Source organism: Bufo gargarizans, chromosome 3 (assembly GCF_014858855.1).
Source record: "Bufo gargarizans isolate SCDJY-AF-19 chromosome 3, ASM1485885v1, whole genome shotgun sequence".
NCBI classification, from domain to species: Eukaryota; Metazoa; Chordata; class Amphibia; order Anura; family Bufonidae; genus Bufo; species Bufo gargarizans.
In genome coordinates, this window is record NC_058082.1 from 62,302,478 (window position 1) to 62,327,762 (window position 25,285).

Here is a 25,285-nt window from a genome sequence, read left to right on the forward strand (position 1 = left end):
AATAATTATAGAAGTAGAGAAATTGAAACTTGCAAATTATAAATAAAAAATAATTTTTTGACTTCATTTTACCAGTGTCATGAAGTACAATATGTGACGAAAAAACAATCTCAGAACGGCCTGGATAAGTCAAAGCAGTTTAAAGTTATCACCACTTAAAGTGACACTGGTCAGATTTGCAAAAAATGGCCTGGTCCTTAAGGTGAAATAGGGCCAGAAGTGTGACGTGCCATCTACATGCACGTCACTGCCGTTGCCAATCAATGGCCTCGGGCAGGTGCCGGCCTCTCCAGAACTTCTGCGCATCCAGCGCCAGTCTAAATGTTAGCCAGCTTCCTATCTGGCTCACATTTAGACCATCTTCTAAGCCTAAAACACACCGCGCCCACTTTATAAGACCTGGCGTGAGCAGGGAAAAGTCTGAGCCAGAAATATGACTAAGGCCTCTTCCACACGACCGTTTTTATTTTACGTTTACGTTTTTTGCGTTACTTATATCGAACCATTCATTTCAATGGTTCCCCCCAAAAAAACGGAATGTACTCCATATGCATTCCTGTTCCGTTGAAAGATAGAACATGTCCTATTATTGCCGGCAAATCACGTTCCGCGGCTCTCTTCAAGTCAATGGGTCCGCAAAAAAAACGGAACACATACGGAGATGCATCCGTATATCTTCCATATCCATTCCGTTTTTGCGGAACCATCTATTGAAAATTTTATGCCCAGCCCAATTTTTTTTCATGTAATTACTGTATACTGTATATGCCATACGGAAAAACGGAACGGAAACAAAAAACGGAACAACAGATCTGTGAAAAATGGACCGTAAAACACTGAAAAAGCCATACGGTCGTGTGAAAGAGGCCTTAGGCTACGTTCACAGTCGCTTTTTGTGCGGATCCGTCATTACAATAATACAACCGTCATGAACGGATCCGATTGTATTATCTGTAAGATTGTCAAGACGGATCCGTCATGAACTCCATTGAAAGTCATCCGTCCCCATTGACTTACATTGTGTGTCAGGACGGATCCGTTTGTTTCCATAATATTGCGGAACAGATCTGGACCCATTCATACGGACGTGTGAATGGACCCTTAAAGGAGTATGCCGGTAGGTAAAGTCTGTGGATAGGGGATAATTATTTGAGATAGCTGAGTACATCACTCCCCTATCTCTGAAACTCCCATAGAAATAAATGGAGATGCCGCGCACATTTCAGGGGTACAGGGCCCCAGTGCTTGTGATCGGTGGGGGGTCCCAGCGGTAGGACCCCCACCGATCTGATAGTTATCCCCTATCCTGCAGACAGGGGGTAACTTGAAACAACTGGAATACCCCTTTAAGCAACAAGCACTAGATGGGGACTATGACGTCATTATTAAGCCATCCTCCTCAGTCCTTCAGAGAAACGGGGGATTGAAGTTGCGACCGAGGCTTCTAATGCCACGTGACCTCGCCTCGTCCTTACGTCGCATGGGATTTAGCCACTACAGAAGGGAGTGGCAGGGGTAGTAACATGGCTGACTTCCGGTGACGTCACCCGTGCGCCGGCGGCACGTAACCCTCCTGGAACTAGAGTAGGCTGTGTAATGGGAGGGCGGCGTGACGTGTGGCCAATCAGCGCCCGGCACTGACTCACCTGTGGGCGGGCCCTGACGTCACTGGCTAGCGGTGCAGAGAGAGGAAAAGAGAAGAGGCTTCCCTCTTAAAGAGACATCCCCGTTATTGGCTTGGTCCCCGGTGTGAGCAGGAGGATGGTGTGCGGCGGCTTCACCTGCTCCAAGAACGCGCTGTGTGCGCTTAATGTGGTGTACATGGTGAGTAGGGGGCGCCCTCCTTCTTACCTGCTATCCGACCGGGGGGAGGGGGCAGGTAGTGGTGAGTGCTGTAAAATGTCCTGCCAGGAAGGCTCTCATTCACTGACAGCAAACGGAGCTCTTGAAAATGTTGAGGGGTTGAAGTTTGTCCTTATGCAATTATCTCTTCCCTCAATGCTGGCACCCTCTTTTAACCCCTTTGTGCCCTGCGCTGTGAACTTATGATGTGGAGAGCCGGTGTTATATAACATATCACCCCCAGCCGGCTGTACCTGTAGGAGAACCTCCCCATAATCTCCACCTCCATTCACTGGTCCTTGTCCGTCAGCTCCTAATGGACGTGGTCACGTGTGCTGCTGCTGCAGCCAATGACTGGCCTCAGCCGACACATATTCCCTGCGTAGCATGTGACCCAGCAGTGACATACCTCCTTGGGCCTGTCGTTGGCTGCAGCGGCACACGTGACCATGTCCATCTAGAAGCTGATGGACGAGGACCTGAAGGGAGGTGGACCAGATAGGGTGGAGCCAGCTGGAGGTGAAATGTAAGCAAGCAGGACAAGAGACTCTGTCACCAGGATCCACCCTATTAAACCAGGTATATAGCCTAGTAGGGCTGATCCAGCTGAGTAAAATGATACGTGCCTTTTTTTTTTTTTTTTTTTTGTAGAGGCAGGCGTTTTGGAAAAAATACGCTTTTATTTTTTTATGCAGAAGAGACATTGGAGCACCAGGAGGCGGGCTTACCAGCGACGCCCCTGGTGTGCAGTACAGATGCCTCCATTGTTAAAGGGTTTCTGTCGCCTGAAAAATGTGTAAATTATTGTGTCAAGAAAAAAAAAAAAACTATTTGATACATATGCAAATTAACCTGAGATGAGTCCTGTCCCTGACTCATCTCACCTACAGGACTCAGGTGAGATGAGCTATGGGGACTGGGTATTGCGGATGTGCTAGCGGCCATCTAGCAACCCATGTCCTCAGCTCTATACACAAAATCCTGGGGACAGGTTCCCTTTAAAGCGGCTCTGTCACCATGAGTAAAACTATTAAACCAGGCATATAGCCTAGTAGGGTTGATCCAGCCGACCAAAATCCCGGTGACAGGTTCCCTTTTAAAGGTGTTTCTGGGATCTCACAGAAGGACAAAGTGGGTGAGTATACTGTTTCCTGGGATCCCCAAAATTGTGGGAAAAGCAGTGTTCTAAAATAAAGAGACCTTACACACCCTGGTGGCCTGTGCTTCTCGTGCTGCAGCCATGACATGACCTCAGCAGCCACGTGGAGTGATCGGGGATCTACTCGCAGGCACCCGTCTGTCATGTGAGAGCCGAGCTCCTCATCTCTGCTGCATGGGAGACCAGCGTGGCACTCTGACGATGGCCGTAAAATGGTGGTGGGCTAGCTTAAGGCCCCAGTAAAAAGGTGGATTGGCGGTGACTAAACACATCAATAAACAATCAATTTAACATGTTTCCAGAAGAGTGGACGTGGTACATGGGCAAATAGGACCAACTCCATATTCAGGACTTCCATACTTGTGGCCGGTCCGCACTCTGACGGGACTTGGCTTTAGAACTGGGTGGATGATGTTTCTTGAATTCTTCGGACACCTACATGTCTCCCACTGCTTCCTTGACACGGCCGTCAGAATGCCGTACACTGTACCAAAAAGTCAGGGGGTCTTACCCAGGGTGACTGTAGAACATATGGACTGGTGAAGTGGAGACGTGAGCACGGGGGGCGGCACTTTCCGTTTTCATGCTGTATGGAGATTGGTCTTGACCTTTTGCCTGTAACGCACTTTTTCAGTCTTTCTCTCGTTTACTTCCCTTTTGGTAGTTTAAGTGGAAAACATAAGATGACGGCGTTACATCCGCTATAAGTAACGGGAACTGGTTCTGAAAGGCCCATAGTGTGTAAAGGTACCCCATGGGGAAGTTCCTTGCGTGTGTATAGTTTGTATGCTTAAAGGGGTTGTCCCACAAATAATATTCTACGGTTTTCAAGCCAGCACCTGGATCTGAATAGTTTTGTAATTACATATAATAAAAAATGTATTATAGCTACTGAGTTTATTCAATGAAATCTGTCTGTATAGCGCCACCTGCTGTTTTCTCTTTTTGAAAATTCTCTGTCCACCTCTCTGAGATGGAAGCCTATGCCCAGTTCCATTCTTCAGCTGCAGCAGAAAGGGTACGCCCCCTAAGCTGCCTGCTTGAAATATGGTTCCATGTGAGGTGCAGGGCTGGTTCTAGCTCTGTAAGAGGTTGTCCTGTACTAGATTATGTCTGGGTTTTGTTTTGTTGGTGTGATGCAGCAGAGGAAGCAGTTTGGACGGCTGCGCAGGACTCTCTGTGGTTGCACAATCTCTGGTTTGGACTCATTTTATGCACAACTTCAAGGGGTTTTCCAGGACACTGATTCTATAATGATAGAGCGAAATAGAAGCAAGTTATCAAAATAATCAGTGATCAGTCTACAGTAGCTTGTGTGTTTTTTTTTTTTTTTTTGTGTGTGTATGTGTACATCACAGCTGATGTTAAAAGGTGAATTCTAAAAAAAAATGTATCGCAATTTCAGAATCGGGGATCTTCCAGCTATATACAAGGGTTTTAGCTGGGGGAGCCAAAATGTGGTGGCAGAATCTTTTTAAGAAGACCTTCATTGAGTTAATATATTACAGTAATATTCATGTCAATAAACCGAGAAGAACATTTTTTTGCAGTTTGTTGTTATATCTCCCATGTGCATTGTGGTCCCACATTTCACACCTGTAGGGTGTAGTACCAAAGGGATTGTGCTGCTTATCTTTGTAACGGGTACTGTGAAGGGGACTTTAATGGCCGGTTCCCTTTTTTTTTTTTTTTTTCTCTTTTACTCTTCCACCAAAGCTGTACCTAGCCTTTAAATAATGATAAAATGTTTTATGGGGACTACGATCAGTGGCAAGACCTGGGCATTACCATGTTCTGGCTGGTGAGGCCTCAGTGGATAGTCCTGGTTGAGACAATGTAGGTGGGTACATTTTAGTAAATCACGAGAAGCTGTATGGCTTATTAGTAAGGCACAAGTAAAGAAGCTTGACAAAGAACGGCTTGTGAAGTCAGAATTTGCTTCAGTGGTAGGAACATTTTGGGGCTTCCGTTTAGTTCTTCAGATGCTTCAAATCTCCCAAAAAGTCGTTTTTATCATGTGCTAATGAGCCATCGCAAGTGCCCAGGGGCGGAGAGTTTTCTGAAAGTGCCCAAGTTCCCCCGCCTCACTCCGCCCATCAGTAAGCTACGGCCAGCCCTGTGGCTCTGTGACATCATATTTCCCTATAGGCTGTTCACGCATCGCTGGGCCCGGGCACTGTGGGCAGAGGGACAGAGATATGGAGTGCGCATGCACCAGTTACTGGAGTGAAATTGGCGCATGCACACTGCATATCTCTGTGCCTCTGACCACAGTGGGCAGAACAGTGCCCGGGCCCGGCAGTGATGCGCGAACAGCCTATAGGGATATATGATGTCACAGAGCTGACCTGAGGGGCGGAGTGAGGCGGGGGAGCTTGGGCACTTTCAGAAAACTCTCCGCCCCTGGGCACTTGCGATGGCTCATTAGCATATGATAAAAACGACTTTTTGGGAGATTTGAAGCATCTGAAGAACTAAACACGGGTAACATCTGTGTCATGTCTTTGTGCCCCACTGAACAATGTCACCTGTTTGAAACTGGTCAGGTAGGTGACAGACTCCCTTTAAAGAAGTATTTCCACAAAGGACATTTTTATTCTCTGACCTGTTAGAAAGGTCCATGAGGTAATCTGTAGTGAAAGTCTCTGGTGAGAAGATGACAGTGTTTGTGAGTTATAACCTCCCTTCTGCTTCTCATCTGTGTCATGTGACCAGCAATCAGACTCTCCAACTGACACAGCATCTTTTGTGTGAACAGGAAGTCAGTTTCTCTATGTATTCCTATGGGAGGACTTCCTGTCCTGTGTCAGTTGGAGATCAGAGAGTTGGTCATATGACACAGCTGAGGATCAGAAGGGAGGTTTTAACTCAAAAATACAGCCACTGGTAAGAGCGTTCCCATTGCCATGTGTGAACCTAGCTGAAGTCACCTGTATGAATGGTCTGTAATGAACCTTTGTGCACTAATTCCTGTCCTATGATGTGTCCTCTAAGGGTAATTTCACTCTAGCGTTATTCTTTTCCGTTATTGAGTTCCATCCTAGGGGCTCTATACCGGAAAATAACTGATCAGTTTTATCCTAATGCATTCTGAATGGAGAGCAATCCGTTCAGGATGCATCAGTTCAGTCCCTCTTACGTTTTTTAGACTGAGAAAATACCGCAGCATGCTGCATTTTTCTCCGAACACATGCCAGATCTGGCATTAATTTATATAGTGTTCAGGCAAAAAGGATCCGGCTTTCTGGTCTGCGCATGCAAAAAAAAATTATATACCGGATCCGTTTTTCCGGATGACACCAGAGAGACGGATTCGGTATTTCAATGCATTTGTCAGACGGATCCGCATCCAGATCTGTCTGACAAATGCCATCTGTTTGCGTCCAGCAACGGAACTGCCTGCTGGAGTCCTCTGCCGCAAGTGTGAAATAACCCTAACGCCCAATTACTAGAACAAGAACTCCAGAGAAAAATCACCTGATGCTTCATCTATGGCCTCATGCACACGACCGTTGTTCTGGTCCGCATCCGAGCCGCAGTTCCGTGGCCCCGCAAAAAATATAACATGTCCTATTCTTGTCCGTTTTGCAGACAAGAATAGGCATTTCTACAATGGGCCACCTGTTCCGTTCCGCAAATCGCGGAAGGCACACAGACGACTTCCGTGTTTTGCTGATTCGCAATTTGCGGACCGCAAAAAAAGTAACGGTCGTGTGCATGAGACCTATCTCTGTGACCAGTCACAATATGGTAACGCATTCATATGAACCTGTCCCTGCTAAGTCATTCGGGTTTCTGCTCTGTGGGACTTTTGCCCTTTGTGCTGGCTCTTCCTCAGTGACGCTGATCTGGCCGATACTGGAATGTGACCTTGGGTTTTGTTTTTCCACTTTTTTTTTCAATAGGGAAAAGTGCACCCGACATGGGGCTGTCTTTCTGTGTGGATAGATGAAAACTGTCACTAAGTTTTAACACAATGAGGAGCATTTACTAATGTCTTTGTCTTTGCGCTGCATAACAGCAGCATAAAAAGTCGTCAATTATGGCGCACGACATGTGTGCATAAAAACTTGCGACTTTTGAAGCTTCTCACCACTTTTCTAAAATGGCAAGAAAAGGGGTGAGGCTTTGCGTGGCACGCTGGGATTACTATGACTTTATGCCAGAAACTGCCGTAGATTACAGAGTGCCAGACATGTGCCTAATTTATTAAGAGACATTAGTGATCGCTTGTCCCCATACATTGGAGGTGATGGCTGCATGTAAATGTGGTCCCCATCTACGCTGACGATCAGGCTATTATTGGGAGCGTGTGGTTAATTTCTAATAATTGCCTGACACATCGGTCCGTGCAAGAGTGCTGTTGCGCATCTCGGCAATGTTTTAATTTGGAGGGGGGGGGGGGGAGACGTGTGTGGTGGGTCTCCGCTATTTCATACATTAGAGACCCGCGGCTAATGACCCGGACCGGCAATAATGCCGAACGTGGTCATTAAAGCCTCTAGATCAGGCATGCTGAACCTGTGGCCCTCCAGCTGTTGCAAAACTACAACTCCCAGCATGCCCGAACAGCCTACAGCTATCAGTCTACAGCAGGGCATTGTGGGAGTTGTAGTTTTACAACAGCTGGAGGGCCGCAGGTTGAGCATGCCTGCTCTAGATGAAGTGATCACGAGGGCGTTGCCGTTACACCTAGAGCCTCTGCTCTCTCTTCAATTGCCGTGTCCTCTCCACTTTGAAAGGGTTAGGCAGGATGACGTCTTCACGCCTGGCCCTGTCAAAGTGCAGAGGATGTGGCAGTTGCAGAGAGAGCAGAGCCTCTAGGTGTAATGCCAACGCCCCCGTTGCTCCTAGTGGCTCATTTGCATATGTTAAAAGACAATTTTTCTAAGCAATGTGGACACATATGAACGTGGCGCCAACACAGATGCCTTCAGCTGCCAAGCGCACATGCAGCAGGTCAGCCAGTGTCATAGGTACAAAGCTGCTGACAGATGCCCTTTTAATGTTTATTCGCACTGTGTAGGCAAATAGCATTTTTGGCTGAGTTTTTCACAAGTACACAGGACTTTACTGCAGACTTTCAACAAAGTTTCTCATGGATAGTTCTGTGTTCTGGACAAAGCTAGCTATATCCATAGGCATAGGATTGGCCCCAGATTTGTCCATATGAACAGAGGTGTAGATGAGCAGTTCCGCGTCAGCGATACGGAGATCCGACATTGACTACGGTCATACAACTGGCAGTGCCAGCATTAACAGTAACTGCATGCACTTAGCTAGTTGATATGTTTGGGGTGTGAAAACATAGAATAAACCCAAGGTAGCACATGGAGACCATGCAGATTATTTTTATTTTTTTTCTGTTCTGGCAAATTTTTTATTTCCAGGGCTTGAAAAGTCAAAGGGTTTCTGTCACCAGAATTAACCCTATTAAACTGGCTGACATTAGCGATGTGCGTTCGTCTTCTCCTGCCGGCCCTGTGTGCTGGATAAATCTCGCGCCTGCGCAGGGCCGGCAGGAGGAGACTAGCGCTGCCTGGCCCTGTCAATCAAGGACGGCAGGGCGTGACTTGAGGTGGGAGAACCGAGCCTCTAGGAGCAGGAGCAACGCCCCCATCTCTAATGTCGGCCAGTTTAATAGGGTTATTTTTGGTGACAGAAACCCTTTAAAGGCTATGTACACCTTTTGGGGGCAATTTTTATTATTATTTGTACTAGTTATGAGCTAAAAATATTTTTTTCGATTGATCTTTATAAAAAATATGAAATCCTTTTTCTGTATATAGCTAATATGCTCTAGTAGCACCCTTTTGGATTTTCTCTTTTCAGTCAGAAAGGCAGCTGATGGCTTCTTATCTCTGCTCTCTGACATTTATAAACACTCATTATAGCTCAATCCTTATCTTGCTGATAAGAATGTGGCTTAAATAAGTGTTTGACATCTTATTAGTTTAGAGATGAGGGTTATTAGATGACTGGCACAAAGTGAAAGTGAAAGTACCAGTCACATAGCTAGAAAAACAGTTAAACGGGTTGTCCCACTTTAGTAAGTGTCTTGTATTACTTTCTTTACATGATACATGCCATTTACTGATGTATTGTGATTATCCATATTGCTTCCTTTGCTGGATTCATTCATCCATCACATTATACACTGCTCGTTTCCATGGTTACATACCACCCTGGAATCCATCATTAGTGGTCGTGCTTACACACTATAGGCAAAAGCGTCAGCCTCTCTGGTGGCCGGGACTGTGTGTGCGCACATAGGCTGGTGCCTTTTCCTATATTGTGCAAGCACGGCCACCACTGATGGATTGCCGGGTGGTCTGTAACCATGGAAACGAGCAGTGTATAATGTGATGGAAAAATGAATCCAGCCAGCAAAGGAAGCAATATGGACAATCACAATACATTAGAAAGTGCCTTGTATTAACTTTCTCTACATGATTAATGCCACTTGCTGAGACAACCCATTTAACACTTTGTGATGAAACGGCTCAATATTTTTAATTAGAAATTGAATTTAAAAAAAATGTTGAACTCAAAGTAAAATGCAATCTTAAAAAAAAAAAATTGCCCCCAAATAGGGCTGCAGTAAACGATTTATTTTAGAAATCAAGTATTCTATCAATTGTGTTTTTATTTTTTTTATTTTTTTAATAGTAATCGAGTACATTCGCAAGACCAAATCAGGTCCGCAAACAGGGATACCAGCCGCGTCCGTTCTGCATTTTGCAGAATGCACACGGTCAGCCCTATGATAGAAATGCCTATTCTTAATTTGCATATAAATGAAACTTTGTTTTTCTAGCTTCTGCAAGTCTAAAGAAAATAACAGATACCATTACATTCATTTATAGGTGTGCTATAGGACAATGTAAGCACTGTATATGGCCATATGGAGGTGACGGTCTCGACAGGAAGAGGCAGGCCGTTCCGCAGGGGTGGTAGTGGTTGGGCAGGTGCACCAGGCTGAAGCCTAATTGGGAAGTTGGAGAAGGTGCGTGTGATTACTTCAAAGGACGCACCACAGTTGGTTGAGTGGCTCACTAGGCCTTTCGCTTCTGCACCCTCCTCACTCTCTGCTGTGTGCACCTCCAAAGACACAAACACCATAGCCCCCCTCCACTCAAGTCAGAGGAATTATTTTCCCATCCATTCCTAGACCTTACCAATGCACAGCCATTCTTGACATCGGATGAGGAAGAGGAGGTAGCAACGGCAGCCACCATGCAGTCTGAAGACAGTGCCCAGATCAGCCCAAGGAGGGAGGTCCCCGCTGTTGCTGCCTACTTCGAGATCTCAAATGTCAGTGGTGGTGAAGTTGACGATGATGATGTGTCGATGGACGTCACGTGGGTGTCCACAAGAGAGGAAGAGAAGGGTTGAGACTAGGGGTGCACAGAAATTCCGGCGGCCGTAAATATCGGCCGAAAATGGGCCTAATCCATTTCAGCCGATATTGGTACATATCGGCAGAAAATATGGTTGGTTATATACGTTCGGCCGGCGGCGCCCCTCATGCTGTGCCTCCTAAACGCTTGCCGCTCTAAAGAATCTCCGGCTCAGTGCTGCGCAGCCTGCTGTGTCTGCTCTGTGCTACTGCTGTTGTTAGTGTAGCGTGGCCGAGCTCTGTTCGTTCCGCGGTACAGGAGCTTTTGTTTCCTGTACCCGGCCGGACTGACAGGAAGTGCTCACTTAGTGTGCACTTCCTGTCAGTCCAGCCGGGTACAAGAAACAAATGCTCCTGTACCGCGGACCGAACAGAGCTCGGCCACGCTACACAGGCTACACTAGAGGTGACAAGGGAGGGGGAGGGGGTGTGTGTAAAATGAGAGTGACAAGGGAGGGGGGTAGAATGAGAGTGACAAGGGAGGGGGGTAGAATGAGAGTGACAAGGGAGGGGGGTAGAATGAGAGTGACATTTTTTTTTTTTTTAATAACCACTTTGGGTGGCATTGTGTGTATAATATCTATGTATCTGTTTAACTTTATATTTTAATTCACTTTCCTTTTTTTTTTTACTTAAAAAAAGTATTTGGGCAAAAAGGCAGTTTCGGTTTTCGGTCAAGGGCATCCTGAATTTTCGGTTTTGGACCAGAATATTCATTTCGGTGCACCCCTAGTTGAGACAGAGCAGCAGATAGGGAGGAGAAGCAGGTAAAACACGCAGTGCACAAGAGGCAAAAAGCAGACTGCAACTGTATCTGGAGCGAGGCACCCATCATGCACGGTCACTTCTGGTGCTCTCAGGACGCCGGCACATGGCTCCCCAGTGTGGGCTTTTTTTTTTTTTTTTTAACGTGTCAGCTGCTGACCGTGTGCTTTGCTGTTAACGCATAAGTCGCGGTAAGCCCAACACTCACCTAGGGACGACCGCCTTAAGAAGGCACCTGGCCTCCCATCACCAAGCCCAGTGGGAGCAACACCATCAGAACCTACAAAGCCACAGTCCCGGTGCTTCACGTCCTGCCTCTTTTCCTCTCTCCTCCCATTTGTCCTCCGCTCCACCTTCTACCGCGCTGCCGTCGCGTTCATCTGGAAGGCAGGCTTCCGTGGCCCAAATGTTCGAACGTAAAAAGTTGATGACGCCGGATAACCCTCTTGCCCAACGGCTGACCGCTGGCTTGTCGGAACTGCTAGCCCGACGACTACTGCCGTATAAACTGATGGACTCTGAGGCCTTTAGAAAATTTAGGCCATTGGCACACCGCAATGGAAGGTCCCCGGAAGGAAATATTTTTCCCAGAGCTATATGGCCATGTTCAGCGGCAAGTAAATATATCTCTGGCACACAGTGTCAGTGCCAAGATACATCTGACCACAGACACGTGGTCTAGCAAACACGGGCAGGGAAGGTACATAACTTTTACTGCCCACTGGGTGAACCTCCTGGCCATCAAGCATGTAACCCATGGCTCCCGTGTGGATTTGGTGTTACCGCCATGGATTGCATGCAGGCCTGCCTCTTCTCTTCCTCCTACTCCATCCTCTGTCTCCTCCTCGGCTGACTCCTCCTTTTCCACTGCTACTGCCTCTTCTACTGTGCCCCCCCCCCCCCAAGCTCCCCAGAACCTATTCAACATGCCAGGTGAGACGTTGCTGTGCTGCGGCTGTTGTTCCTGGAAGCCAAGAGCCACACCGGTCCTGCACTGCTGCTTTCACCTCTGCGATCACGGGCTGATCAGTGGCTAACCCCGCTCAATTTGACAGTTCGGCACCGTTGTCGCACACCACTATACAATCTGCTGAGTGTGCTGAAACAGGGCAAAATGACACACGTGCACCCATTCGTTGCCAAATACCCTGGCGTCCAGGACGTCTTGCGGCAGGCCGGGAAAATCTCTGGCCATTTTAGAAGATGTTACACGGCCATGGCTCGCCTTGCTGACCTTCAGTAGCGACACCACCTGCCCGTCATATCTGATTTGTGACACACCTAGAACTCCACCTTGTATATGCTTGATGGGCTGCTTGAGCAACAACGACTACCTGTATGAACTCTGCGGCAGGACAGGTTCTGGGGAGCTTGGTTTCTTTTTATCGCGCCAGTGTCTTCTCCTGTGTGATGCATGCAGACTTCTGCGGCCATTTGATGAGATCACCAAACTGGTCAGTCCCAGCCAGGGCACCATTGGTGATATCTTACCTTACGCCTTCTTTCTGGAGCATGCATTGTGTCGTGTCATTGATCAAGCCGTCGAGGAGCAGGAGCTGGAAGATGAGGAAGTTGCATTGCTGAATGAATTCCCGGAGGGGGGGGGCTACTCCATCTGAGACAAGTCAGCAGGAGTCTGAAGAGGATGGTGGCTGGGGAGAGGAGGAGCAAGAAGAGCAGGGTTTGAGGGGGACTTTTCTGGGATCCCTGGTGTTGTCTGTGGCTGGGGGGAGGAGACCGAGGATGACATTCTCCTGGGCGATGAGCAGGAACCAGGGCGCTCCACCACTTCCAATTTAGTGCAAATGGGGGGCCTTCATGCTCCAGTGTTTGAAGAGGGACCCCCGTATAAAAAGGGGGAGGACCAGTACTGGGTGGCAACGTACTTAGGCCCCCGGTACAAACACAAAATGGCGGACATGTTATAAGCATTGAAGAGGGCTGGCAGAATGCAGCATTTCCAAGACTTGCTGCGAGAGATGGTGCATTCTTCTGTTGTGGGTGCTGGCAGAGGAATTTCCACCCACAGCAAAATAGGTGCAAGTACCAATCCTACTGCGCCTGCAACTAGAGAAGATGTGTTGGTCACTTCGGAAATCAAATTATTCTTTCAGCCAACCCATCGACAGCCGCCCTCCGGATGCAGCCTCAGGGAACGCCTAGACTGACAGGTGTGCAACTACATCGGGTTAACGGCCGATGTGGACGCTCTGAGAAGCAAGGAACCACTGGACTACTAGGTGTGCAGGCTTGAGCTGGCACAATTTGCCATGAAACTATCGTCGAGTGTCCTGTCCAAAAGGACGTTCAGCGCAGCAGGGGGGATTGTGACCAATAAGCGCACTCGCCTAGCTCACGACAGTGTGGACTACCTTTTTGCCAATGATCCCCCTCTGGTATGTCACTGTCCATGTTGTGGGACTATTTGTGCACTTCTAGTAAGTATTTGGTGGCTGCAAATATGACCTGAAGGTTTTTCAGGTTCACCTGCCATTAAAGTTAATGGGGGCCCGCCGCAAACGTGTGGTTCGAACATTTGATCGCGTAAGTTCCGGCCAATGTTCGTCCATCACTACTAACAAATAACCCATATCAGGTTTCAGATACCTATAAAGAGAGACTACAGACGCTATAAAATATATAAGTAAATTTAGGAATAGGGAATGTGTGTGTGTTTTGGTTTTGTTTTGCAAACTAGGTAAATACACCGAATAAAAAATCTGCAATCAATAAGGGTTAGATAAAAGACAACACACAACTACGAATTACGTAATTACATCCACACTTCATCTAGAGTCCTGACTACATCCAAATATAGAAGGTCCTGACAGCGAAATTCGCTGGGGAGCCCGTTTCAGCGAAAGTAGTCAGACTCTATTGGGAACAACAATTTTCCTATGCAAGATGTCTCTCCGTAAGTGAACTCTGACTTTTTAACTGAATAGGTCCTGATTTTATACTGTTTTAGGGCTCATTCAGATGACCGCATGAATGAGTCCACATCTGTTCTACAATTTTGCAGAACTGGCGCAGACCCATTCATTTCAATGGAGCCGCAAAAGATGCGGACAGCACACCTTGCAGCCCTGCAAAAAAAAGATGGAGCATGTCCTATTCTTGTCAGCAATTGCTGACAAAAATAGGCATTTCTATAATGGGCCTTCCATTCTGAAATTTGTGGACTGCGAAATACGGCACGGTCGCCTGAATGAGCCCTTAACCAAAGAGTTTCACCCCCCTAATGGAATGTAGCCATAATGGTCACTGTGTATATCTTCTTCTTTATCTGTTATTTCGGACCTTGGAGCGGCCATTTCCCAGGTCTGCAATAAATCGGAATCCCAAGACAAACTATGCAGACACTGCTAACTCTCTTGTACACATATTTCCAAGCAAGTCCTTGTTCATTTAGATAAATCGGATAAATGTCTTGAACACATGACTTCTTCTTCAGATAACATGGACATAGCTTTCCACAAACATTTCCACACCAGTTTATTTCATTAGACAGAAGGTCTCAAATAAACAGTTAAGACAAATGTATAGGTCAGGATAATTTTATCAACTCCAGTGGATTCCAAATGATCAGAGGCTCCTAATGTTTGATGTCAGCTTAATGTACACCGGCGATCAAAATTGGAGAACAATTTATGAACACTTGATTTTTTTTTTTCAGAAATAATGTAATTTACATTGACCTTCATTTGAAGGATTTTTTTGTAAGGGGTACGCCATGCCATTAGAACAGTGTTTTCCAAGATAACCAAAGTATATCAACATAAAACCTTTTATTTTTCAAAAAACTTGATCATATTCAGAGAACAGCAATGACTGTAGCACAAATATTCTAACTACATTTTCTGGAGGTTACACCAGTCACCAATCAGTAGAAGTGTACAGGCCCTTGCTTTGAATGACTTCAGCACATCTGTGGCCACAGGACATCACTAGTCCCTCACACTGCTCTGGTGGGATTTTGGTCCACTCGTTTTCCAGTCTCCAACAGTTCTGTGCCTGGGTTTATTGACCTTAACTTTAGATTTTTTCCTGAGGTTTCCTATTGGGTTTAGATCAGGACTCTGGGCGGCCATTTCATTGTTTCAATGTTTTCAGTGTCAAGGAACTGCTTTACCCGTTTTGCTGTCTGACAGGGGACATTGTCCTGCACGAAACTTGCTGGCTGATTGAGTGATGAACGCAAGAAAGGAACCATGTGTTGTTGAAGGTTCTGATCCACACTTGAATTCACTCTGCCATGTAGCTGTATGAGAGGTCCAACTCCTGCTGCAGAAAAAATTCCCCAAACCATGACACTTCCTCCTCCACCTTTCACTGAGTTCTTTACACACTTTGGGTTCAGTATTTCCCCAGTTTGTCGACAAACATAATGTTTCCCATCAGACCCAAATAAACTTTAAACTTGCTTTCATCACTAAAATGAACTCTGGAGCACTTCTCCTCTGTCCACACAACATGCTCCTCAGCAAAGGCGAGTCTAGCCTTTTGATTCTTTCTGCTAACGAGAGGTTTGGTCACTGCAGAGTGGGCTTTCAGTCCAAATGCTCTTACACGTCGAGACCCTGTATGACGAGACAGATCCTTACCCTGTTCAGTGCGGAACTGGCGAGCAATTCAGCTGCAGTGTTGAAATGATTAGAGGAGGTTCTCAGCATTATCCTGTCCTCTCTTGGACTTGTCTTTCGAGGGCTGCCAGCCTTCTTGGGGGACTTGAATGAGTTTTATTTTGTAAAGATGCAGTATTCTAGAAATCAGACTTGGAACGACCAACTTCTCTTACTATGGCTGATAGGGTCAACCCTTTGGCCTTCATCTGGACAACCTGCTGCCGGAGGGTTTCAGTCACTTTGCCAAAATGGTGTGCCGTTCCAAAGTCAGTGAAAACTGGAAAGTTAGGCTGCCAGTTAAATAGGGTTTGTCAGATCGAAACCCTGCAGCTCTGAACCTGGACAACCCATTTATTTAGACCTCAGCTGAGACCCCCAATAAGATCCCCAATGTTAATAAGATCCCAGTAAGACCTCTGCTCAGACCCCAATGTGATTGACCCCCCCCCCCCCCAATTAGACCTCAGATAAAAACCCCATACCTTATCAGTCCCAAGTAGAACTATATCAGCCCCCTCAGCCTCATATGGGTTAAAATAAAGTAAAAAACGTACTTCTCCTGCTCCGGACGCCGCCGCTCCTCGACTCCAGCGTGCTCTGTCTTCCGGCTGTGCTGTGAAGGCTGCGCACAGCATGAGATCACAGAGCGCAGTCACGCTGTGCACAGCCTTGACAGCCAAGGATCAGGAAGCGGTGAGTACAAAGCCTTCACCGCTTCCCAGTCCTCTGGTATTAATAAGCATTTCCATAATGGAAGCGCTCATACGGTAAATAAAAAAATAGACACATTTGGTATCACCGCGTCCGAAACAATTGGCTCTACAAAAGTATTACATGATCTACCCCATCAAGTGAACGGTGTAAAAAAAAAAAAAAAAAACAGCTTTTGTTATGACTGGTCTGGAAGTGGTTAAAAGCTATTTTACACATTTTTGAGGTCAACTTTTCTTTTTTTTTTTTTTTTTTTTTTATTAGTGTTTTTTTATGATGAGCTAAAAATAATTTTTGCCTTTATTAAAAATATGGAGCCCTTTTCCCAGCACAGAGCTAAGATGCTCTATTAGTAGGATCTGTTTTTTCTCTCTCTTCTATCAGAGCTCAATCCTTATCTTACTGATAAGAATGAGGCTTAGTACACAGACAATGGGGGCATATCGCTACATCTACAACGAGAACGGAGCGGGAAGAGCTGTGGCTGGAGGACCCTAGATTTCCCGGGGTCCGTCCACCACCAAGCGCTGCTCCCATAGAAGTGACTAGGAGCCCACCGTGCCCGTGCGGTCCCTGCTCCCATTCTTTCCTATGGGGCAGACGGAAATAGCTGAACCAGCGCTCGGTTATTTTCGGCGGGCCCCATAGAAATGAATGGAGGACAGCTAAGAGCTGTCTAATCGCAGCGGAGAGCGGCACAGCCAGGGAGAAGGTGAGGTTATTTTTATTTATGTTTTTCTCCCTGGCTGTGACACTCTCCGCTGTGATTGGACAGCTCGCAGCCAGGATGAAGGAACCACCTATTAGAAAACAGAGCAGTCTCCTCCTCCCTGTACCAATGCGAAAATTGGCATACAGAGCGGGAGAATTTAAAGGGGGGCCACAGTGGGCGAATGGAGCGGCGCCCAGAAAAACTTGTAAGCGCTATTAGATCCCCGCTGTATGCCCTACATACCCTGATACTTTGTTTATAAAGTCTGGACCCATGAAAGGTCCTCTTTAATTACTGAAATCGTACATTTCTATTAGAAAAATAGCTCTTAAGTGGCCCATCTTGAGCCTTAGCAACCCCCCTGCTTCTGTTTACATAAGTCAGTGTTAACCCCTTCTGACACATGATGTAATAGCAAGTGACTTCCCGTATTTGGAGGTACTATTGCATCATGGTGATTGGGCTGGCACCTGAGCGGTGCGCGCCCGATTACTGCAGGGGCCCGGCATTCACTGATAGCCGAGCCCCTGCTGTATCCACCGCCATCGCTGTAAAAGCCGATGCCGGCGGATTAACCCCTTCTATGCCGTGATCAGCGCTTACAGCGGCATAGAAGGGTTTTTTGGCACGTGAGGGAGCCCATTGGATCCCCGCACTACTGTGCAGAGGCTGCCAAACGCCTTGCACGGCATGGAGACTTCTACAGGGGCCGAGGAGATCCAGCCCCAGTGTATTACTCTATGTACATTAACAGGCAATGCATTACACTGGTACACTAACAGGCAATGCATTTCAATATAGATGTATTGTAATGCATTGCAGAGGGGATCAGACCCCCCCCCCCCCCCCCAAAAGTCCCAGAGTGGGACAGAAATAGTTTAAAAAAAAAAAAAAAACACATTAGGTATCGCCGCGTCCGTAACGACCAGCTCTATAAATATATCACATGATCCACCCCGTCCGATAAACACCGTAAAAAAATAAAAACTGTCAAAAGCCATTTTTGTCACCTTACATCACAAAAAGTTCAACACCAAGCGATCAAATAGGTGTATGCCCCCCAAAATGGTACCAATAAAACAGTCACCTCATCCCACAAAAAAATGAGACCCTACCTAAGACAATCGGTCAAAAAATAAAAAAACTTTAGCTCTCTGACTATGGAGAGTAGCAGTGGTTAAGCAAGTCTCCACTGTTATGTAAAAAGACAGAGGAGCGTTGCTAAGGCTTAAAATGAGCCACTTTAGAGCTATTTAATGAAGTAAAGTACTATATCTTTTCCTTTATAAGACGCACTTTTTTGTCCCCCCCCCCCCCCAATATGGGGGGAAAAGTCAGTGCGTCTTATAAAGCGCATGTGCCAAAATCATAGTGGCCGGCTCACTTATTAAAGCTCCTGCAATGTGCCGGCCACCATGATTTTGGCACATGCGCTTTATAAGACACACTGACCTCCTGTCAGTGTGGCAGGCAGCGGGTATGAAGGAGGAGGAGGAGAGACGAGAGCCATTCTCCTTCTCCACTGCCGAACTGCATGTCGCGCTCTTTGGTGGTGAGCGCGGCAGGAACCGCTGCCTTCACCAATAAGCTTACCCCCTCCCTCCAGTGCGGCCATGATCGCCGTTGCCACAGACCACTACTGAAACTGATGTGAGACCGTCGCCCTGTTCTATCCTCTGTCACCTAAAGTCCTAGGTAAGTGACAGCTCAGGGGCTGACCTAAAAATGAACTATGTTAAATAGGACTATTAGTCTCTGGACAGTACTAATATTAAGTGTGACTATCAGTTTGCCTCCGTTTAGCCTCCATTCCGCTCTGGAGGCGGACACCAAAACGCTGCTTGCAGCGTTTTGATGTCCGTCTGACGAAACTGAGCCAAACTGATTACAATAGGGACGGATACGTTTTTACTGGCACAATATGGTGCAATTGAAAACTGATCCGCCTCCCATTGACTTTCAATGTAAGTCAAAACGGATCTGTTTGCATTATCATGAACAAAAAAATAAATAAAAAATATAGGTGCGGATCCGTCTGTGCAGATACCAGACGGATCCGCACCTAAACGCAGGTGTGAAAGTAGCCTAACACTTTGTTTGGCTCATTATATTTAATAAAGACCAATAAAAATATATATATTTTTAGTCCTAAATATATAAAATGGAATCCTAAAAAAAAAAAAGGGGGTTTGTGTTCTGCAAAACGGATGTTTTTGAGGGGTTTCCCAGTTTTTGCTGCATTTCAGATGTCTATGGGAAATATGAAAAGGACAACCCCCCCCCCCCCCCCCTTTTTTTTTTTTTTTTTTTTTTTTTTTTTTTTTTTCTCTTCTCTCCCATGTGCGTTTTTGTAGCATTTTTGGCAGCAGTAAATAACCTCACAAGGGACACGTACTTGCCAATTAAAAAATAAATGCCAGATGCTAAATTTCGGCAGATGTATCAAAGCTGGTGTAAATCATTAGATTGTAAGCTCTTGCGATCAGGGCCCTCACTCCTAGTGTTTCAGTTGTATATTAGCCAGGTACGTTGTGATATCTTTTGTTTTGTACACGAACCCTCTGAATTGTAAAGCACTGCGGAATATGGTGGCGCTATATGAATAATATTATTAATAGAAAACTAGCTTAGTTGCCCATGGCAACCAGATTCCACTTTTCATTTTCCAAAGGAGCTGTGAAAAACAAAATGTAGAATCTGATTGGTTGCTATGGACAACTAAACCATCAGATCAGGCTTTTTGGGGGCAAGAAAAAAGCCATGACTGTATGTGTGCAGGAACCCTGACTGTATACCGATGTTAACCCTGACTGTATACCGATGTTAACCCTGACTGTATACCGATGTTAACCCTGACTGTATACCGATGTTAACCCTGACTGTATACCGATGTTAACCCTGACTGTATACCGATGTTAACCCTGACTGTATACCGATGTTAACCCTGACTGTATACCGATGTTAACCCTTCTTGCTTTCTTTCAGCTGGTGGGCCTCTTGTTAATTGGTGTAGCAGCATGGGGCAAAGGCTTCGGGATAGTGTCCAGCATCCACATCATCGGCGGCGTCATAGCAATCGGTGTTTTCCTTCTACTAATTGCCATCATCGGATTGATCGGAGCAGTTAGTCATCATCAAGTGATGCTGTTCATTGTATCCTTTCAGCCATCTTTATATCCAGTTATGTTAATTTGTGCCGTAAGCCCAGTCAGAATACCTTACAGCAGAGGAGTGTGGCCAGCAACAGAAGATACATCTCACGTGAAAGTCTTTACTGCTGGGCAAATAAAACTGGTGAAATGGCAGCTAAACTGTGCAATATTTTATCCAAGGGACAAAGGGATCCTCTTAAAGGGGTTGTCCAGGAGTTTAAGAAATTAAGCTAACCATTGTTAGGCCTCGGTCGGAGGAACGTGTCCAGTGCGGAAATCGCGCTCTGTGTGATTTACCATTATGGATCACAGGGCATGATATTGATTTATAATGCTGTGTCTCTCTGCCCGACCTTGCTACTACAGAATTATGCTGACGTGTGTCTTGGCACGGGTCATGCAGAGAAGCACAGCATTATAAAACATAATGACATGCGATCCTGTGGCACGAGCATTGTCCTAAATGGGGAATCGCCCTCCCGCACGGAGCACGTTTTCTGCACTGGACACTCGTCTGAAAGAGGCCTAACAAACGGCAATGGCACATGTGATGACCTCATTAAATGTATCCAAGTACTCTGCTGCATGAAAACTCATTTTTCTGCACTTCCAGGTCTGCTGTATGAGCGCTCTGCTGGATCATTAGGGAAGCGGTCAGAGGTCTGGCACTGCTGGAGCACCCAGACTGTGGATTATAAGACACAACGCTTTTTAGCAAGATTATTTTTTTTCCTGCTAAAAAGTGCATATTATAGTCCGAAAAATATGGTAGTTTCTTAAAGGAGTTCTCCAGGAATTAAGAAAATGAAAATACTTAAATATTACTTTATTATAAATATATTCCCAAATACCTTTTATTAGTTATAATGGCAATCATTAGGGAAATAAGCAATCATTAGGGAAATAAAATGGTCACCGTCCTATTAGTGCACACAAAACCTGTCCTAATCATTCAGCAGGACGAGTTGCTTCACAACACTGATCTATAGTCCGTCCTTTCTGTACTTCATGTCTCCTCATGAACTCCATTCCTACAGAGATTCGGCTAACGTTCTTATCTGTATTCAGTATCATAATCCCTGACAAAGAGGAGGCTGAGACAGCTCTTTCCTACATCTCAGTGTTGTGAAGTAACTTGTCCTCTGTGTGATTAGGACAGGTTTTGTGTGCGCTAATAGGACGGCGGCCATTTTATTTCTCCTAATGATTGCCCCCTAAACAAAATGAGCCATTAAAACTAATGAAAGGTATTTGGGAATATGTTTATAATAAAGTAATATTTAAGTATTTTAATTTTCTAAATTCTTGGAGAACCCCTTTACTCTCCCAGACAATCCCTTTAATGAATACTGGAGACAATATAACGTACACGACGCTTACTGCTAATTAGTATAATTAATGTTCTACTGAAATACAACTTTATATATCTATTGGTCTTGTTGATATACGTTTATTAAAGAGATTGTCTCATCAGAGGTTAGATCTGTCCAAGTAGCTGATCACCACAGGTCCTGCATCGCTGGCAAATAGCAGATTTTTCCAGGGAAAGCTGCCGGCAGCAATTCAGTTGAGTACTTGGCTATGTAATACATGGATGCTCAAGTCCGCTTGTAGGCTGGAGCCACAAATGCAGTTTTGTGAGCCAAAGTCAGAAGAAAGCCATTGTTATTTTCTATTTATTGTAGCTGAGGAGGTTAGTATTTGTGAAGATTATTCCCAATGTAAATGTAATGTTTGCTTTTTAGAATGTCCTTAGTTAATCAATACCCATTTTGCATTGTCCTTAACTGACATGTACCAGTACATGGTGGTGTTAATTCTCATCTTCATTTTCCAACTGGTGGTCTCGTGCTCCTGCTTGGCTTTGAATAGCTCTCTACAGGTAAGAGACAGCTGTAAATATGGACACCTTTTCTTAAATGAGACCGGTCACCTATGTAAACTTTTGAAATCTATGTACCGCCATTAATTGGTGCAGCTTCCTTGAGTCCTCTAAGCTATCAGGCCCAAGTAATTAATTCATTTGGGCACCCAGTATGTTAACCAGTACTTATTTGGATGCCCAATATGCCATCCAGTGCTCATCACCCATGGGGAAGTGAACTTCACTGCTCTGTCTACTTGGGAAATGAGTGCTGGTAGCACCTCCTTGGCTAACCACTGCCATGTTGGCATTTGATACTACCTAGCTAACAGGCCCTGTGGCTCAGAAGTGGGGGGGGGGGGGGGGGGTGTTGATGCAAAGAAAATAAAGTCATAAAGAACAATTGGGAGGTGCCAGTTGATGGAGGTATCTAGATTCAAGGGGGTTCTTCAGGAAGTTCATCTAATCAGTAGTTTGTAGTAACCAATGGAAGGAAGATCTTTTAGATGGTACTTACCCGTCCGGTCCTACAGTGATGCCTTTGCTGTGCCTGGGTCCCCACTGAATGTACGCGCTTCTTTTTCAGCTGCAATTACTACTATGCAGCTGAACACAATATTAAGCAGATGCATCCGGCCAGGACCTGGGTGGAAGAGCCGAAAGGTGCAAGTGCAGTGGAAGCATCGGTGGAGGGACAAACGGGTGGGTACTATTTAAAGGATCTTCCTCTCACTGTTAGTACCAACTGCTGATTAGATGAAATGCCCAAAGAACCACTTTAAAAGCTTACACCTGTGATAGATCCTCTTTAAAGAGTTCATTTCACCATCCCTCACATTCCTGTTTTTAATAGCTCCATGCATTCCTCATGTAATAATAATTCTGGAGCATCTATTATGTCTCTATGTTGTGTCAGTCCTATATTATTTGCACTTCAAGTTATGAATTGCTATTAGCCTTCAGTAAGGGTACAGAGGGGAGGTAACCAGTTGGGGGGGGTGTACCTGCACAGTCTTGGTCTATCCAATCAGTGCTGCCATTTTCAGACTGTGCAGGTACACCCCCCCCCCCCCCCCCCCCCAACTGGTTACCTCCCCTCTGTACCCTTACTGCAGACTGCTAGCAAATTCATTCATAACTTCTAGTAGAAATAATAAAGGGATGGCACAACATAGAGCCATAAGAGGCTCCAGAATTGTTAGTACGTGGGGCATGCATGTAGCTATTAAAATTGGCAGGTCAGGAGAGGAGACAGGTCCTCTTTAAGTAACTGGTAAATACAGCATAAGTGGGTCTGCAAATGGTAATCATATGTGCAGACATCTTTCTAGATGTCCTGACCAGTTATGCTCAGTAAGTTGAGATGGGTTTCATGGCCACATTGTAGATTAGAAGCTTTCATCACTTGCATGTTGTAAAGCTGCAGTATAACAATGTGCAGGGGGAACGGCGTTCCTGCACTTTTTTCATGGCAGGAACGCCGTTCCCTTTTATCCTCAAGCCAGGGGTGAAGCAGCTTCACAGCTGTCTGTGCTGCTGCCTGCTGTGACTCCTCTCATGGCGCCCTGCCCCCTACTGACATAATCTCCTTCATTTCTTCTGTCGGCCTGATACGCTGCGAGTATGTTCAGTCACTTCGGGCAGAGCATTCGCAGCTGACACATAGGAGATCATTTAGAATGTCTTTCAGAAAAGTTTGTCCTGGGATTCGAACTCACAACCTCTACACATCAGAGGCAAGGCATTTACCCTCACAGCCATGAAAGCTGTCTAGGTAGTTGCTTTATATAAAAATAAATATAAGACTTCTACTTATACCTAGTGTACTGATACCTAGTGTACAACCATACACATGACAGCTGCCCCAACACACCCAGCTCTGCTACATCCATACACAGTGGGCAAAGTTACCTACAGTAGAAGTCTTATATATAAATTTTTTTAAGTAACTAGCTAGACAGCTTTCATAGCTGTGAGGGCATATGCCTTGCCTCTGATGTGTAGGGGTCATGAGTTCGAATCCCAGGACAAACTTTTCTAAAAGTGTTTTTTTTTTTTTAAATACCGGACTGTTACTTTACTGCCACGGGGGAGGCGGGCTATTGGCGCCATGATACTGGCACATGAAGGGGGTAGGAGAGAGGAACTTGATACTGGCACATTAGGGGACAGGGGGAGAGGATGGCACTATGATATTGCGTTTTGATCACAATGTGTACATTTGGCTCAGTCCGCAGCTACACAAATTACAGCGTGCTAGATTTTCTGTGCTTTTTTTTTTTTTTTTTGGAGGGGGGGGGGGGGGGGGTTGCAGTGGATCTTGGGTGAGTTCCCACACTTTTTTTCCCAGGACTTGACCCCTGGTGCAGTACACTTGTTACCATGCATTTTGGATGCCCTCAGCTCCCCCACCTCATCTGTGACCTGCACCACTTTGCTTTCTGCAGGAGCGGTTTCTGAACGAAGCATGGACCAGTATGGGCAACGTGACCAGGAGAGAGATGGAGAAGAATGTGAACTGTTGTGGATGGTTGAACACCACAGACAAATATGCACAGTTTAAAGAAGAGTTTTCACTCTGCACTGCGGTGAGCGCTCCCATCTCTTGTAGGCAATGTTGATGGTGGTTTCCATTCTTTACTGTTATGACCAGAGCTGGATTATTCCCTGGAGACCATTTTCCAATTTTTACATTTTGTTTCCCTACTAAATACTAATACTAATTATCGCACAAAAATCGGACATTTCACAGTAAAGTAAAGTTGGCCTTAACCCCTTAAGGACACAGGGCGTACCGGTACGCCCTGTTTCCCGAGTCCTTAAGGACACAGGACGTACCGGTACGTCCTAACTTTAAATATTTTACTATGAAATACTCAGATTTTGTTATCAGGGAATAGGGAGTAAAGTATCAATCTCACAGATTTATAAAAAAATAAAGAAAGGTTTAGGGGGGGGTGATTAGATTCAATAGTGAAAAGAAATGGGCACAAGAGATGGAACCCTTAACTCTGGATTGGAGAAGTATATACAAAAATGTTAAAAGGAGTACCATC

The 25,285-nt window shown here is 45.7% G+C and overlaps 1 protein-coding gene across 1 annotated transcript in view; it reads left to right on the forward strand.

The window, feature by feature from the left end:
* Positions 1 to 1,649: 1,649 nt before the first annotated feature.
* The window catches only part of TSPAN31 (tetraspanin 31), a 36,574-nt gene continuing 12,938 nt past the window's right edge, over positions 1,650 to 25,285 (forward strand). The window contains exons 1-4 of the mRNA XM_044284781.1: positions 1,650 to 1,824; positions 20,199 to 20,366; positions 22,167 to 22,247; positions 24,677 to 24,817. Of these exons, the coding sequence (XP_044140716.1) occupies positions 1,762 to 1,824; positions 20,199 to 20,366; positions 22,167 to 22,247; positions 24,677 to 24,817 (453 nt within the window). The 5' untranslated portion in view covers positions 1,650 to 1,761. The remainder of the gene's footprint in view (positions 1,825 to 20,198; positions 20,367 to 22,166; positions 22,248 to 24,676; positions 24,818 to 25,285) is intronic.